The sequence below is a fragment of the Botryllus schlosseri genome, chromosome 5 (assembly GCF_051294905.1).
Source record: "Botryllus schlosseri isolate E-star chromosome 5, Bs_hap1, whole genome shotgun sequence".
Classification (NCBI taxonomy): Eukaryota; Metazoa; Chordata; class Ascidiacea; order Stolidobranchia; family Styelidae; genus Botryllus; species Botryllus schlosseri.
Genome location: NC_137240.1, coordinates 20,486,154 through 20,504,237, shown reverse-complemented (window position 1 = coordinate 20,504,237; position 18,084 = coordinate 20,486,154). Strand labels below are relative to the sequence as shown.

General features: G+C 40.3%; 1 protein-coding gene across 4 annotated transcripts in view; it reads right to left on the bottom strand.

Moving 5' to 3' along the window:
• Positions 1-202: 202 nt before the first annotated feature.
• LOC145439845 (microfibril-associated glycoprotein 4-like) overlaps positions 203-18,084 on the bottom strand; it is a 532,879-nt gene continuing 514,997 nt past the window's right edge. For 2 of the 4 annotated variants that reach the window (XM_080317492.1, XM_080317495.1), the window contains 6 exons: positions 14,563-14,628; positions 9,831-9,917; positions 8,961-9,112; positions 7,654-7,750; positions 693-789; positions 203-632 (listed from right to left, as the gene is read on the bottom strand). In XM_080317492.1, the coding sequence (XP_080173618.1) occupies positions 320-632; positions 693-789; positions 7,654-7,750; positions 8,961-9,112; positions 9,831-9,917; positions 14,563-14,628 (812 nt within the window). In that variant the 3' untranslated portion in view covers positions 203-319. Of the gene's footprint in view, positions 633-692; positions 790-7,653; positions 7,751-8,960; positions 9,113-9,830; positions 9,918-14,562; positions 14,629-14,800; positions 14,867-18,084 lie in introns of all 4 variants that reach the window. The other 2 variants (XM_080317493.1, XM_080317494.1) reach the window with 2 other exon arrangements.

The window sequence follows — 18,084 nt, the reverse complement described above, 5'->3', positions numbered from 1 at the left end:
TGTTCGCGTACGAAGTTCCGTTAGTCCGGCAATGAAAGTGAAATTATTTGAACATACGTTCTGTATCTCAGGATATAACTCATTAATCCACCACTGCTGCAATTGATACTTTTATATCAACTAGTAAGACATTTTAGCTGGTGTTACCATTCAACAAGACACTTGTGAAAAATGTGAAATGAAAACAATATCACCACAAATGTTTGCGTTTTCCATATATTTTACCAATATTTTACCGACTAACAGTGCAGATATAAAATCAAGTACTTCATTTTGAGATCATGCGTTCGTTGTGTGTAAAATATGTTGTTGTATTTTCTCACAAATGCAGGGGTCTGATCTTCATTTCAACACGTTTCATTGAGTAATAATATCCTTTCCAGTTTCTCCAATTCACGCCGATTCCATATGGGCTTGTAGGTCCGGTCTTGTAGTAGATTCCATTAAGATTTGCCTCGTGACAGTCTCCATACCACCAAGCACCTTGATAGGCTGTGGCGCATCTGTGATCTGCAGTATCTTTAGTCGTGAATGGTCTTCCATTTTCCCGGCTTATAGAATCGGCGGCCGTACCCGAATGTCCATATATGCGAATAGCGTATTTGCTCTCCAGGTTACCAACATAAAACGTTCTGTCAGAAACCATTTCATCAAGTTCTAATCACTGGCTAAGTACGATTTTATGTTCTTACGAATATTTCGCGTATCTTTTTTCGTTATCCCAGGCTTCCAAGTCCACACGCATTTCGTGAGGACTGGAGGCAGTCATGCGATGAAGAGTCTCGAGACCTGCAATATAAAGGCGGACAATGTCAGTGATTTTAAACTGCAGTTCTACTGATGTCGACGACAGGTGTTCTACGCGAAATTTCTACATCTGCTATATGAACTGGTTTTCCTTAGAAGACCAAACGAATTGCGATACTTTTATCTCCTTGAATGCACCAGATTGGTTTGCTTCATATATTTTTCCTTGGAGTGAGAACGTCCCCCAGAAAGCCTGTATCCTTTTCCACAATTGGCTTGGCAAGGCTTTGCAAAAATTGCGGTCCAGATCAGAACAGAAGAAATGTATGCTATAACGGGAATGCTGTTGCAATTCGGTCCGTAGTATACCACGACATATTATTAAAAAGATAGACTCTTCCTAGTTCTGGCGACTCCTACACAGTACGGTTCTAAAAGTTGGCGCCAGAGCCCCTGGATGGCGTTCGCAAGCGCGAAAAGGGGTTCTAACCATGATATGTGCGATTGAGGGGCGGGGGCTGTATAATTGGAAGGTAACGGTCGCTGAGAGCAAATTGGGGCGCTGTAGGTATGGAAGACAACTGCTGCGTTGTGTTGAAACGATCGATGAAAACAGCAGCTAAATACGCACTAAAATGCATGATCGATTCAGTTAGGGCAAATCAGGGCCGTTTGTCTATTTCAGGGCTCTTTTTAACCGGTTGTATCGTACACCCAAGGGTGTACCAACATTGTAAAAGGGTGTACCACTCAGATGGAGTGTACTGGGGTGTACCAGATCCGCAACAAAATAGAGCAATCACTAGCTATCACAATAAATAGATTTCTGAACATGATGATCAGATGTGTAATATACCGTACAATGCTGATGTTCATATCAGCTGTACGAAGATTGCAAATTACATTCCTTTTTATGATGTCATGAGTAAATGCTTCTCCTCAATGGATTTATCGGTTCATTTTGGAATAGAGCAGGATGGAGTTGACATATGTTTAGCTTGAGATATATGTCTATCAATGAACTCAGATATTTTGAATGGGTACTTCCTGCGAGATGCTGATAACTAGCGTAGTGCACGTAAGTGCAGGGGCGGAGTCAGGGGTCTCGGAGTGTATGATTTGAGAATCACTGTGCTAGATGGTGGTCCGGTAACCTCGACTCCTGTTTAATATTTAACATTTCCAATAGGGTTGCAGCCTTGCTTATCCTTATTTCAACAGTCCAGAGGTGGTCAACCTGCAGACGTACGCCTCTCGCATGCAGCCATAAAAACGTAGTTATGCGACCCTCTACACATATAATTAAATTAGCAAACGTTGGCAGCCGTCCACATGCAATTTGCATTAATGAATCGGTTGTTAAGTCTTTGCGTGATTTTAATGAAACTTGAAAATTTTATTCACTCATGGCGCGATCAAGCGTGACTTGCATCTTTCGTTTTTAATATATTGGTGTAATAAGAGCCCCACCGCAGACGGACATGATGGACCCCATAAAGAAATACCAAGTCTAAATCATGTGCGTCTCACCAATGAAGGTTCTTCTGGTACGTTTGACCGATTCCGGTATATATTCTGACTATGCCTTCAATCCTGAAGGGAGATAAAAAATAGCATGCAACAAAGAGATTAATAAAAACTAGAAGATGCATTATCATCAATTTTGCGCCCAAAATTTCCGAAGACACACCATCAGATCTACCGGTAAGACGTCATTTTTACGCAACGCATATCTCAGGAAACCAGTGATGGCACAGAACACCACACGAGACACGAGCTCTCCGCGGTGCAAAGTTCCGAGAAGTCAATTCAGCAAGAGTAGTATATGACGTCCGGATGGGCCATGACGACTCTCCGCCTCAATGCGGTCACATGCTATATATATGAACAATATACGGCAGTGAATAGCAAAAAGAGGTTAACACCCCTGGATTACGCTTGCTATTCGGAGTCAGTGTATAATGTGGTCAGGCGTGTTCGTGTTTCGAGTAAATGTTAAAAGAGTGCACCACGACAAAAAAGGGGGAAGAGCACTGGTCTATTTAATCAGCCGTACTGGAAAAGTCCATTATTACAACTTCACAATGTTGATCCTGTATTTGAGCAGTTATTGCTCCCTAGGAGGTGTGATGGCTTTTTAAGATGAACTGGCGTGCGTGATTTTATTCTCTGTTTCAGATGATCGTGGATTTTCCACATGCTGCGACCGTGGCCTCCTGCACGGCGTTGTGGTTGCGAGACACGATATCGCTTCTATTCGATGTGCATATTCTCAAAAATTTATTTGTAGAATATGTCTGTTCACAGTAATGATGAAACCCGAGAAAAGTGAAAATTGCACTGTTTGCATTAAGTGAGGCCAGTGCTATATCAACGAGAGTTTGCGAGACGCGAATTGTTGTAATGTCGCTTGCGTCCTGCTTGCAATATACCCAATCGTAGGATTATCATATTTTGGAAATCGGAAAAGAGGACACTTTTTGAAAAATTTTCAGACTTGCAAAACCCGAGAAGAATTCTCAAAAACCGGTAAATTTTTCCCACTTTGTGGTCGGTTGACTAAAAAAATGGTCAACTTTCTCGCTCAGCACCCAAAATACCGTTTTCTACTCCACATTGTGAGGTGGTTGACTAAAAAAAGCTCCCGATATACCCGCCGTAGCGTCACTTCGGTGCTGATTTACGGCATATCAGTCGTATTTTGCTATATGACCTAGATTCTCAGAATAGAGGACGAAATCTCAAAAATGAGGACAAAAGGGCGTCCCCGAGGACACTTTCAAAAAATTCAAAAATGAGGACAGATCCTCTTAAAAGAGGACGTATGGTATTGATAACCCTACCTAACCCGCTTAACTGGTGACCCCGCGAGCCGGAAAAAAATGGGATAGTTCACACAGCAAGATGAATTCCGAGAATCAGGATGGTTTGGAGACTCCAGATTAGCATGCAGTGGCTATCCAGATTCCTTCCTTCTGGACCTCCCCGCAGCGTTTTACCAGGCCGAGGCCAAACTCCCGAATCCCGGAGGAATAATAGCACATAGTACAAAGTTCCACTACGTGGTCACACTCGGCCTCCGCTAACTACCCGCTTTTAGAGGGGACTCTGTGGCGACACCATGCGAAATCACAACTGTAGTCAGCGAGGCGTACTGCGATTTCTCTTGACATTGCCATTTCGCATTATATATAAAGCTGTTCGATTGTGTTTTGAGAGTTCGCTCGAGTGCCGCTTGCAATAAACTTGTTACCCAACTGAATATTTAGATTAAATGGAGAGCATATTTGAGATATCTGTGTTCCCACTGCTGTATAACTTAGTACTAAAAAGATCCACGGCCGCCAGGGAGACTTGAATGGTGAATCTATAATACTGAATGACATTCCAACCAGTGACGTGCGGTCCAATGAGGCAGGTGAGGCAGTGCCTCACCTGTCGTCTGGATGAGTAAGTGAAAATTGTGAACCCCTCCATGAGTCGATGATTATATTGATGTTACACATCCACATTCATAAATAACTAAATTGGAACATCTTTTTCATCCAACATCATCAATTTACATCATTATTATCAAAAATACACCGCGAAAAGAGCGGTGAGGCACAGGTGAGGCACGGGCGGGTCGTGCCTCATCTGCAACAATGCAATTGATCATAAATAGCTCGGAATTGTTAATAACTGGTATCAATGAAACGCTGTGGTCACACTGATTCCGGAAATCTAAATAATAACAATGTCAGGGCACCAGAACCCCCAAAAATCGCCAAGGAAGGTGACCATTGCCTTTATTACAGACAATGCCATCGTAGAGAAACAACGGCTAGGTGAGGCACAAACGAATCTGCTTCATGCACTATTCGCTAACAATTGGACAATCGAAACATTTTGAAACGCGCTATCGATTTCGGAATCAAACAGTCTTGTAGAAATTATATAACAAGCGACGGCCAATGCGTAATGCGAAGCTAATACATTCCCTTATACTTACGTAGCTGTTATATATTTTGCATCCATAGCTACGTTAAATTGTGGTATGTGATAGCTACTTCCATAGGCTTCATTGTCGTTGTTCGTGTCCTTTATGCTGTGTTCGACTGCAATCCCTTTAACCCTAGGCTTACCATATTTTGAAAATGCAAAAAGAGGACACTTTTTAAGAAATTTGCAAGATACAAAACCGGAGTAGAATTCTCAAAAACCGGTGAATTTTTCCCACTTTGCGGTCGGTTGACTAAAAAAAAAAAAAAAAAAAAAAAAAAGGTCTTCACTTCCGCTCAGATCTCAAAATAACGTTTTTTACTCTACAAAAAAGGTCATTTTTTCGCTCAGAGCTAACTTCACCGTTTTTCACTCCGAAATATCCGCCGGACCCTCACTTCTGTGCTAATTTGCGGCATAACAGACCTGAATTTTTAAAAAAAGAGGACAAAATCTCAAAAAAGAGGACAAAAGGGCGTCCTCCGAGGACACTTTCAAAAAAGTCAAAAAAGAGGACAAATCCTCTTGAACCCTTTGGAAATCTGGTCATTTTTCGCGAAACTGACCATCACTTTTCAAATTCATACCGTGACCTCGGCAAGACTTCAATCTGGGCTGTTTCATTTTAGAAGTGGGCGGACTATATCCCTCTACCGTTTCCGTCTTCGATCGACACCCCAAGACATGTCTAGATTTTTTTATAAGACTAAATAAACAAACTTTTTCTCTAAAAAATCTCTTTCTCTTTCTTATTTTTCAAGACTGACCCCCAAGATAGCGTCAGAGAGTCAAAAATGATGCATCAGTGCGTAGCCACCGTTGCCTAGTTTCGAACAAGCCGTCAACCATGGCCGTAAACCGCGCGGCTCGCCAGATATCGAAAAATCAAAAATACATGAAAAATTTACATATGGGCGTGGTCAGTGAGTGGTCATAATGGTCAAGTTCAATATCAATACCGAATAGGAGCCCTACCGCCCAGTTAATGGCATGAAACAACGTGGTATACTTTCTCTTGTCGTATCCAACCATTTACAGGCATAGTAAACCAGTTTATGACTCATATTCGGTCACGAACTTAACTATGTTCTTGAAAATCACCGAAGCGTGACCACAATTACTAAACCCCTTCAGAATACTCCCAAGAACTAGTTTTGATGTTTGAAACGGTGAAAAATTACACAGAACGCCGTACAAGTCGACTTCTGATGTTCTGGCAGAATGTCTGACTAGATTTTCCACTCGGAAAATACCTGGAAATTTTTGGTGATAACCACTTTTTTCTGCAGGGGTATTTTCGACCAAACTCCTTATGTTAGATCGTCGGTGCTCGAAAATTGTCATGCCTTATACCTTCGAATTAGGTATCATATAACTCAGAAGATTGCTAGCTTTCCCTACAAACACAAATGAAGCCTATAGGACGCAGACAAATCAAGATAGGGCCAGATGAAGTTGACCGATTCCGTATACGGAATCAGATTTTAAAAGGGTTAAAAGAGGACGTATGGTAAGCCTATTTAACCCCTTATTGTGGTATGTGATAGCCATAGCCATATACCTACAAAGCCTGCGTTGTTGTTCGTGGTCAGTGGTGCCACTACTAAACACTGGATCTAGTGTATTTTGACTTGACATAGCGCATTTTCTTTCGAAATTCGGCAAGTCTAGTGTTTTTTCACTGAAAAAAAAATGTAACTCAGGATGTTTTTTTGATGTTCTGCGAATAATTTATACCGGAAGGCCTACTTGAAGAGGTAGTAATTATTATTTGTCTAAACTTGCCCATTTAGCACAATAGGACCAGTCTTACATGTACCATAGAATGTGGAATTGCAACGGCTATCAGGGTGCAAAGAAAATGCTCTCTATACCCGCTGCTGTTGTTATTCACATTTTAGGCCTCTTTATCAGGTGCTTTACGTGCTTGCATGCGTGTTGTGTGTGTTTATGTGGGGGGGGGCGTGCCTCACCAGCCATTAACCTCACCGCACGTCACTGATTCCAGCGCATACGGGACAAACAGAACAAACAAAGGGAGAATGGAAATATTCCAGCTTATATCGACCTCAGAGCCACTGACTCTTTTTTATAATTGCATTCAACCGACCAGTCATCGTTTTTTTTTGCCAATTATTTTTTTGCGAATACAATTGTTGTTGGAATTTGGCCTCAATGACTTGCATTCTAATATAATATACTCTAATGAATATAGCTTCGACAAACAAAGTATTTAATTGAAAAACAAGGCTATGAATTTGGGGTTAACACGTTGGAATCATTCAAGTAGAGCAGCCCGCGACCCAAGTAGAGTTTGATACCACAGAAATAGCCAGTCGGGTGAGGTAATCTTAGTATATATATAGTCACTACCACAGGCTCAATGTAGTCAACGTCGAAGGAACGGAAGAACCCATTATCCACGAGTAGATTACGTAGATTTGGCACACAGGCGGGAGGGTTGACCTTTTTCCATTTTTATTAGTAATCACCACAGGCATAGCCAGCAAAAAGAGTTCGCTGAGATTCCAAGCGGATCTAGGAGAATTGAAAACTTCTGCATACGGACCTTTGGTAAAAAATAGTTCCGTGTCCCCAGCATCGATCGTAACAAGTCGTGGAATTTGAATGACCAGTAAATGGCAAATTGTTCCTCGTCGCTATCGATGCGCAATCAAAAACATCCATTCGTTAAGCTAATGTAAGTTGAATCTATTACCATTGTTGTATTTTCATTCCTCATATCGGCATTCCCAATTATTCACTATGACAGTTGAAACTGTCGAAATGCCGGCAGCCTAAAGGACACTAAATCACCATGTATGGTTATAAACATGCGACCACTTAGAATGAAGATGTTTAAAAAAATGTTATTTAGTGGATTCATTAGTTGGCAGATTATCTAATTTATAATATTATATTCACCCATCCAAAATTCGCCGGTCAAATTTCCAAATCCATGAACGTAGTCATCCCAACCTCTATAAAAGTTCTCTGATCCATCCATGCGTCTTTGAAATACCTGAATGCGAATAGTATATCGTAAATGCAATCTTTAAAGATATTACAAGTTCAATTATGAATGGCACAAGAGAGGACGGAGTAGTGCGAGTACGTTTATTCCTAACACGTATTAGGAACAAGCATCATCATGTTCACAATTTGTGTTCACATTATATCCGTTGTCCTTACGTCAATTGTTATACTCGCCTATATAACAGTTTCATTATGTAGCCAGTAAAATATGAATAAAAGCAATGTTAGTCATAAAATCTAGTCTTGAAAATTGCGGCCATGAAATTATGTATGAAGAATACATAACATAAGTATTGAGTATAATACAGAAGCATTGATTTTTTGCAATATCACAAGCATGATAGGATCAAATGTGTCAGCTTTGAAATATTTTGTTTTCTTAGTGGTCAGACTAGAAGAATGCACATGTAACCCTGATACACATGTGCCATAGCCATATCTTTATGTCGGACAGCAGACATTCCAAAAAGCTAAAATATCTGGATAATTTCCCGGAAAACCTTGGCATTGTAAGCATTGTAACCCACAGAATTATGAGTAATTAGCGTAACTTTGGACCCTGAAACTCACACTTGATACGCCCTGCAGAAGCAAAATCAGTTTAAATCAACCAAATAAAGCACTGCCAATGTATATTTTGAGTCTATTGATTTCGACTTCTTTCGGTTTTTGAAACGTTTTATACAATAAAAACAAAATATTCAAAGTAGTACTTTTATGTGGGTTATGAAACAATGCGGTGCTGGGTGCCTAATTCAAAAACTTGACGCGATAGAGAAAAAACGGAAGTTAGTCGACATCAATTGTCTGATCCAAGTCAACAAAAATTGTGTCTAGTAGTGTAATCATTGCGCAACATCTATTTGACATGATTATCATATTAATTAAAATGTATGTAGCTTTGTCTCTGAGTGACGTCACGCAATGCCCACCTCAAAAACCCATTTTAACTTCAATAATTCTTGCTATCTCTGGTAAAAGAATGGGCATCCTGCCATTCGCTGATATAGATAATAAGTATGATCCCCACATTGGCGGAGTAATCGAAGATTCGATCAGCTGCCGCAAAATACTTGAAGATTGTAGCGATATAAAATTGTGTTTCAAGATGCATATATTCGAATGGGACAACACCTTTGTGTTATCTGATTTTGTAGTGGGAAAAATAGTAAAAACGAAACATCGTCTTTTCTTACTGTCCATCCCCCGGCATCTGTTTCCAGATCGCAAAATACCTCCGTTTTATTTCGTCGTAGGTATATGTCGAATACACCTCCGCTCTCAGATCTCTTTTTGGCATCTTCAGCAAAAACCCTCCGGCAATTTGTAAAATATGTAGAATTGAACCCTGAAATATTTTAAAAACAAAATGCGGGACAAACAGGGAAATTGTATTGCTTACTAAGCTACTAAAGCCGCGATATTTGTAGGTGTGCGCAGGACTATTCTGGAAACCGCAGTGATATTGTGTACGGATGTATGGAAGTGTTCGCATGTGTCACTGATTTCCGCATAGTGTTACGTGCATCATGTGAGGTGCACAAGAATCCATCAAGTTAAACACTAGAGACTTTAGCTTATTTCCATCTTTTAGCAATATCAAGAGTCTTGATAAATGATGCAGGCTACGTCTGCTCAGTTTCAGTATTTCGAATCGTGACATTGATATATTTCTTTAGATAAATACATGCATTACATATTTTAATATAGCTAATTACTTGTATGAAAGAGCCCGAAAGTAGGGAAGTGGGTACCGTGGAAAAGTGAGTATTCATTATATCAATGAAACTGCACAGAAGTCTACACTTTATCCATATAATCGAAACAAACACGCGTCTGATGTCCTTAAACGTGTCATTGGTAGCGAATGCAGAGGTAGATACGGTGTACAATTGTACATCCTCTGCCTATATATTATTACGATCGGATTCTGACTTACATCTATGCTACATTTAGCTTGAATCCATATCATGTATAATACTAGTATACGTCATCAAGCAAAAACCTTTGTGTAGGCTACGTATATCCAGCCTATATAATATAATATGATAAGGTAAGAGACTTACTTTCATCATATGCATTCGCTTTGTTTGAGTATTCCAGCAAGTCCCTTTTACAATTTGCGATTTCGTTTTCCAGATGATCTCTCAGAACTATTATATTGATGAAGTAGATACAGTTAGGCATGGTTGTAAGTAACCAAGTTACAAGGTTCCGAGTCACAAGTCAATCTCACTTTTATAGTTTTGACTCGAGTCAAGTCAAGTCATTTTCAATTCATCACCGAGTCAAGTCCGAGTCCAAGTCAGCTAGTAGAGGGTCGAGTCCGAGCCACAGCGATTTGAATCGAGTCAGATTCATAGCGATTTGACTCGAGTCAGAGTCCAGGTCATTACGGTTACTGTTCAGTCTTGTGTTCAATACGGTTGACCCAATAATTTTCAACTCTGGTCTAGTGATATAGAATGGCTCGCATTCGTAATATCGTAATTTTCTTCAGTCTTAACAGTTTCTGGGCATATTTTCCAAGTATCAGGCCTTATAGACGAAATACCAATAATGTGGTAGCTTAGCTATTCTTCGAAGTTACAATGAAATGTCTGTCTTGGCCGACCTAGTCTCAAGTAACATGACTTGGTTCGAAACAAGCACAATGACTCGAGTACAAGCCGAGTCAATACGATAATTGACTCGAGTCGAGTCATTTTACGCAATTGAAAAAATGACTCGAGTCAAATCGAATCATTAAAAATTCGTGACTCGAGTCATCACAACCCTGTAGTTAGGTGTAAGCTGAGAGATACTGACCAAGAGTCTCAATGCAAGGCCGGAGACTTGCGGAAAAGAGGCGCCGGCTACCGAAAGAACTCATAATCTACAAAAATCGTCACGACTCCCAAATATTTCCAAAAACATTACTATATGAGTCTCCTGGAACGCCGCGGATCAGATAGATTTCATCAGACACCAACGCTTTAATTCGGATCGAAACAGCAGGACTAATTATTCAGACATCATTTTACGAGAGACAATCGACAGTGAATCAAGTATCCACCTATTGAGTAGCATTTCTTTGTAAGTTATCAATGGGTTATTATCCAATGTTCAATGGAGCAGTATGGGTTCCGAGAAGGAGTCTCTGGGAGTCCGCGGAGGTCCAGACACACTTCCAACTCCTGCATATATGAATACTATATGTGAATGCTTGATGATAGAACAGTATGATACCTGTATAACGGGTGAATAACTCTAGTCACGTGTCGGCGGTTTCTCTACACTTGTTTCGTTGTCGCGCTCAAGAAATGCCCGGTTCCCGAATGATTGTCTTTCAATTTGTTTATATCAATTTTTGTTTAGAGCGAGTTAAATATTGTTAACTGTAACCGCCTGATATTTGACCTCGGCGCGGAAAAAACACTCAGGAATGCAGTAAGGGAGAAGGGCGTTTTGGGGTTCTGAGTTATAGCTAGATGCGTGTGGGCTGTGCGTTTTGATGAAAATATAATATATTCGCTCCAGTCGGTGAACTGTCTATGTCCAGCGAAGAACCAGAAAGGAAGTAGCAACCCTCTTCTGCTACAAGCCTTAGATCAGTGTTGGGATGACTCGAGTCATGACTTGACTCGAGTCAGACTCGAGTCACCTTTTTCGTATGACTTGACTTGACTCGAGTCACCTTGCTAAAATGACTTGACTTGACTTGACTCGGGGTCTCAGAAATGTGGATTGACTCGTGACTCGGAGCAAAATTCACGAGTCAATTTCAAGTCATCAAGTAATCTGTGTCGATAAAAATCACTGGATCTTGCTTATGTTCGGATTGTTCGCGAAACGCTGGCGCAAGCCGTGAGAGCGACCAATCATTCAATTATCATGCGTTTTACTGAGCCTCCATTGTTCTCTCACAAATAAATTGACCGCAAAAGAAGTGTTCGAAGCTTACAGCTTACGTTGTCGTAAACTATGGTGTATTTTAATAGCAAAATGACTATTTCTGTTCTCTGTTCTTACCTTAACTAAACCTTTTGTTTTATTGAAATTGAATTCGAATATAGTTTCTATAGTCCTATCAACCATTCGCACAGGCTCGAAGTGTATCATATAAATTTTAAATAAATAGGTAATGTATTGCATCTTATCAATTCTTTTCTGTATTCTCTATTTTGGCTGGTAACTATAAACTGAGGCTATGCAATGACTTACGAAGTTTAGCAGTTCTACTTATATGTGAACGATACAGCGCCTTCTTGCGTGTATATTCAACTCTATATTCGTTCATCGGTTCAAAATCAATGACCACTCAATCTGTATTTCAGACAGCTAGCAAAATGCAATGACGTATCAGGCCTCATACTTCAAAAAAACAACTTGACTTGAATTGTGACTTGACTCGTGACTTGACTTGACTTGACTCGACTTGACTCGAGTCACCTCCAAAAATTGAGTGACTTGACTTGACTCGAGTCCCCTTCGAAAATCGATTGACTTGACTTGACTCGAGTCAAAATGTGCAATGACTCGAAATGACTCGTGACTCGAAGGTAGTGACTTGATCCCAACACTGCCTTAGATTAGCAAAGGCTACAATGGCGAGCACGCATTCCAATTCTGGATACGACATGGACACGATGATGGTGGACGGACATTGTTACGAAGGACCAGAAATTTTTGATCGATAAGCGCAAGATTTGGTGAATGTTGCAGATATACAAAAATAAGCTGTGATCAGAACACCCGAATAGCGCAAGGTAGTATTGTCCGTAGACACAGGTAGTATAGTTCAGTGGTTCCCAACCGGGGAGGAATTCCCCCCTTCGGGGGAATTTTGCAATTTTTAGGGAGGAATTCCACTTTAGAATTGGATTTCCTAAATTGTTCATGTCCGAACTGTCATGCAGTCAACCAGTTATATCCGAACGTATGCTCCTTATGGTTTTTTTTTGTTTGCTGAAAGTATGTTCAAATGCTATTTGAAATCTCTTTTTCACATACAAATTCCCCCCTCATATTTTTTAAAATTAGTTCAGATGTGCTGCAGTTTGCAAGACAATTTTGTAGGCCAGCGATGGCTTTTCAATCAAATATATACTATACTATAGTTCTTCTTGCTGTTTTAAGCCCCAAAGTACATACTCTACGCTAAAACCAAAATGACGTTCGTAATAAGTATCAGCAAATTCTGGAGTTATTGCGAACCAAGATTACTCGCAATAAGGAAAATGTGACTTATACTAAGTCGGATCTCAAATCAGTGACCGCATCAGTGCTGAGACCGGCAGACGCCGTAGAAGTTGTACAACAGACATATCCAAGACAGGAGGGAGATGCTTCTTGTACTGTACCGGAGTTTAGCGCAGTCGGAAAGTCTGCTTGAGCAAGCAGATCTTCGTCTTATGACGTTGACATTGAAGTTTTGATAGTATTGTTGCATAATCCCAAGACTTTGGCATTGACGTTTTGATGGTAATTTGCTGACTTTGTATGAAGACGTTGGCATTGCCGTTTTGATGATATTCCTGGATTCGCCTGAAGACGCGTTGAAGTTATGGAAGATACTCTGTGGTCATCTCAAGGCCTTTATTATTGCTAGAGTGTACGGGTATTCGTGATGAATCGCTGCCTGTTTCCCGATTTGTGTGATCTTCCGTGTATGATAATATCTTTTTACATGTTCTTACCATGTTCTTTTAAATTTATGTTTCCCATGCTGCGTCTTGATGTTATGTCGCTTGTGGGGGATTCTTTGTTAGCGGTTGATCACTCCAATTATGGACGGAGATGTGTAACCGTTTCAAATAAATATCATCAACCGTCATCTAATGACTGATGAAAAGATGCCACGGGTGACGAATTAGCATCAAAGCCGCTGAGTAAGCTGACATAAATGTAGCAGATAATCGACTTCGACTCCAATCATGTTCTAATTTAAATGTTACAACCGGTACCTTGGTGAATGAATAGTACGACACCGATGTAAGTATTCTAGGTGGTATTTTAGATAAGCGCGTAAACCGGGGAGTCTGACCCTTCGGCGGTTTGTAGATCATTTCTAAACTTGTATGTAAAAATGAACAGCAGAAGTCTCTTTCACCTTCAATAAATATTGAACATAAGGTTTTCCTTTTGTGTGAAAATTGTATTTCCATGTTTTTTTTTTCATTTAGCACTCTGATGACATTTCTGTTTGTGCGCCAGTACGCTATAGTAATATATTAAATGTGTAGTGAGATGTGTATTGTGGTAAGATTCACATTTTTGTGACTCAGCCAAAATTTGGATTTCGGCGAAGGCTTGTAGATTGGCGTCAGTGTTCAGCTAGTAAGTCACGGTTAAGAACACCTGCAATAAACGTACCAGTTTTTACTGCCATCTCAAACTCTCTAAATAATCGCTGCAGATAAGGAATTATAATAGGGAGTATTATATCGGAGTAAACGACCACTGATGTCGAAAAACAACGTGAATATTTGAGCCAACAACAACAACCAACTCCGTTGACTGCGATTGACCATCATGAAAGCAGTTTAGAAAAGATTTACAACTCTCGAAAAGTACCTATTCCGAAAGATTCAAAAACACAATTCAAAAGATTCAAAAAGTTTTCATACCCGAAGCGCCGTGGTGCAAAGGGCATCCCTAAGGGATTTTAAACATTAAAATAGTGGTAAATATGATAAAAGGTATATAAACCACGGATTGTACCCATGGCATATGAGCAAATAATGTTTATAAGCTGCAATAAAGGCCTCGACCAGCAGTTTGCAAACTTCAGATAGCCTATATGTAAATGAACCATACCATTTACTGCTGCTATGAAATTGCGTTCCAATATCCCAGTAGCATTTCTGGACTCATTCTTCAGGTCTAAATCGATGGACATATCGTTTGCTCAATAGTATGATCAACTAAGCTATATAGGTGTTTTCACAAATTACGTACTACTAAACATGGAGCACATGTTCAGCGCAGAACCCATAGGTGACCAATAAAGATTGGCCATTGTCCAATGGCAATTATACATCACAATGTACCCTACCTTCAGCCGCTGCCATGAGATTGTTTTCCAATGTAGAAGTAGCATTTCTGGTCTCATCCCTCACGTCTAAATCAACATAATTAGCTGAAAAACAACTGCCGACCAATACCCATCTATTTTACGACTGGAGCAGGGTGGCGGTTTTCCCAAAATGACATGAAATAATATTAATCAACTGTGACGCGGTAATCCTGACGTCATGGTGGTTTATAGGATTTGATGTATGCGCCATATTTTCTGTGTTGAAAATTGATGTGATATCATACCACTTGCTCTAATCAAGCAATGGACTATATCAGGAGAAATGGTCTGTATTCATACCAAAAACTTAGCATGCACGTAAACGTAGTGTAACTCAGAATTATACCGAGGTATAAGTAAAACAAAAAAAAATTAATTTTGATGATACTTGACAAATTAGAATAAGTACGAATGGAGTGCGGAGGAATGTAAGCATGCAGTGACGTACGAAGGTATGCACGTAGGAACGAAAGATTTACAACAATGCTTTACACCAGGGGTCATCGACGCGGTGCCCGCGGGTAGCAGGTCACCGGTAAAGCTTCGAAGAGCTTTGAAGTTAGAAGTGGTGAGGGGTTCCACGTGAACAGTAGTTAAGCGTTGGTCAGTCGACCCTAAAGATCATGCGAACGCTATTTTCGATAGGAGGCCGTTGCTTGTCTTCGACCCGGGGTATACCGAAAGGAATCTAGTTATTATCCCCAATCCTCGACGCGGAGATTGGTGCTCGCTGCCCAGTGTGGCAACGCAACTGAACTCGGAGACGCTGGTCCCAGAACTAGTGATCATTTGAATGTTAGGAGCGGGAACCCCGCTCTGTGATCTGAATGTCGAGGTCAAGAAATTCAAACCAGCCTTGGTAAACGGCAGGAGTACCTGGTAGCGCTTCGCATTAGTACTGGTAGCCTCCGTTACTTGTAGGCTACCCAAGAAGTAAGTCTTGGATTTGAAAACGATGGTGACCCCTGCTGCAAACCATGAATAAATGATGACTGTCTATTCCGCCATATTTTATTGAAGCACACAAATAAATGAATTCTGCTCAGTCTGTAACAATTCCCATGGAATACTCTATCGACAATCCTAGAATGAAGCTGCAGAATTGGGGGGGGGGCAGTTCTGTTTTCGGGTACCCCCAGTTGTGTGTGTTCACACTCCTTTCGCTAAGATTGCCTAGTCAGATGATGGGGTGACGAGGTGCGGGCAGTGGACGCCATGACATCGCTATCCCAAATCCACTTTCCACGAACCTCTTAACAGTTCGATTTCGTGCTTCCGTAACGGTTATTTAGTTAAGTTCGTGCTCTGGAAACGAATGGCGTGAGTATCACAATATCACTAGATAATCACTATATAAATACGGAATACTGGTATCTAAGAAGCTAGTGTGTTTTAAATCCTTCAAAATATGTCACCAATGTTCAACGGATAGATGGTAAATTACTACGACACCTGTCTGCTACTCGACGGTTATAGTTTGCCGCGATAGCACAGATCTCGTATTTACTGAAATAATTGGTACTTTTTTAATTTCACGAAATGGCCTCGGAATGAAATGTTTTGGCAACTCGTCAGATTAAAAGGTTATATCGGTCGAAATGTTGGAGCTCACCTAGCCTAACGTACACGTTGAAATTTTCTGATCACTTCTGCTATAGTAGTATATTTCAGAAACGTTCGCATAAAAAGTTTTTTTTATGTTATCTAACGCTATTGCTGGGTACTAGTACACCATCACGCTATCGTGCCCCGAGTCCACAGCTTATACGGTCGTCTAGTTAAAGTCACGTCACAATGAAATGTGGTGTTCACCATGCAAACGCCACAGCCACTGTATATGTTTCTTTCCAATATTTATGTAGAAGACTACAAAGGATATTGATTCAAGTCAATTGTGCCACATGATAATTCCCGACCTCTATATTTAACTGTGAGCCATACGTACCATGTACTGAGTCATATGTGTCTCACGAGCCAAGGCTTACCGTCCCCTAAAACAGTGGTTGGCAACCGTGGGTCCGCGGATCACTGTTGGCGCGTTAGTACCGGTACGCGAAAAGTTGTATACTTCGGAAGTTTAGGACTTTTATTGTAGTCAAGCTTACTGATGAATTTTTAAACTAACCAGATTGATATCTTTATTCATAACATTTGTGCTAGTGGTAGGTTTGCACTTGAAACAAATGAATAATTGTTGAAAAAACTTTGTTCGAAACATGTTTTAACAGTGTTCTAAACAAAGACGATTTAAATAAAAGATTATGTTTTTTTAGTTGTATTGTTATGACATAATTCGCAGATACTTTCGGACGACAATTGCCGCCCGATATAGCTGTCGTACACGATATGGGATGGATGGAACCAGCGAAATAAGAGGTCCACCTGCCACAGTACGTAGATATAGATCATTGGTACGGAATGACTGTTCTGGTGATGGTGACCGTCGACCGTAAAAATGCTGCATGACGATGTAGTCCTGGTTAGATATATTTTTGGCCCGTCTATGACAGGCGTGGAAGACTATTTCGTCAAAGGATCTATATTTACCCTATATTTTCAATTGTGAACATGAATCCACATTGGCGTCATAATTGAGTATGCGCGACGTCACGCCTTAGAAAAATCAAAGTAAAACGATACAAAAAAATGTTTTAAATTTGTTAGTTTTAATTTGATTTTTTTCCAACACAACTATAGTTAGTGGTGTAGGAAGGTTCGTACAACTCTTCTTTCCGAATCCAACATCTCTAAACCTAATGAATATTTCTCGACGTAATCGCACAATATCGATTAAATGCACGCTGCGCGTTTCCACTGAACAATGCGGCGAAATTATTTTCCCCATAATATGCAAACCAGATTAATTTACCTATTTTTCACCCGAACGCACTTAGCCAGTAATGAAAATTGATCGCAGGTGAAAAAAATGTACTTCTCGCCCGTGATTACCAAATATTAGAAAGGAATACAGTCGCTATACTCACTTGAAGTAAGTTACCGCAAATTATATCATTCATTAGATAGCGGAATACGCTACGGACATTTTGTTTGGGAAATCATGCATGCCGAGGTCGCGTATATTATATATCTATTTCAAACCAATATGACGACTGACGAGATTTCCTGCTATGTTGTGATGTGATCCGCCCGCGTGCTGTCGACTTTGCACCTCAAATTGAATGAAAACCGATCCGCGAAAAAGTCGGTCAGTTATACCCTTATAATTTTGAGGAAGGGTGGGAACCACTATCTTAATGTGAATT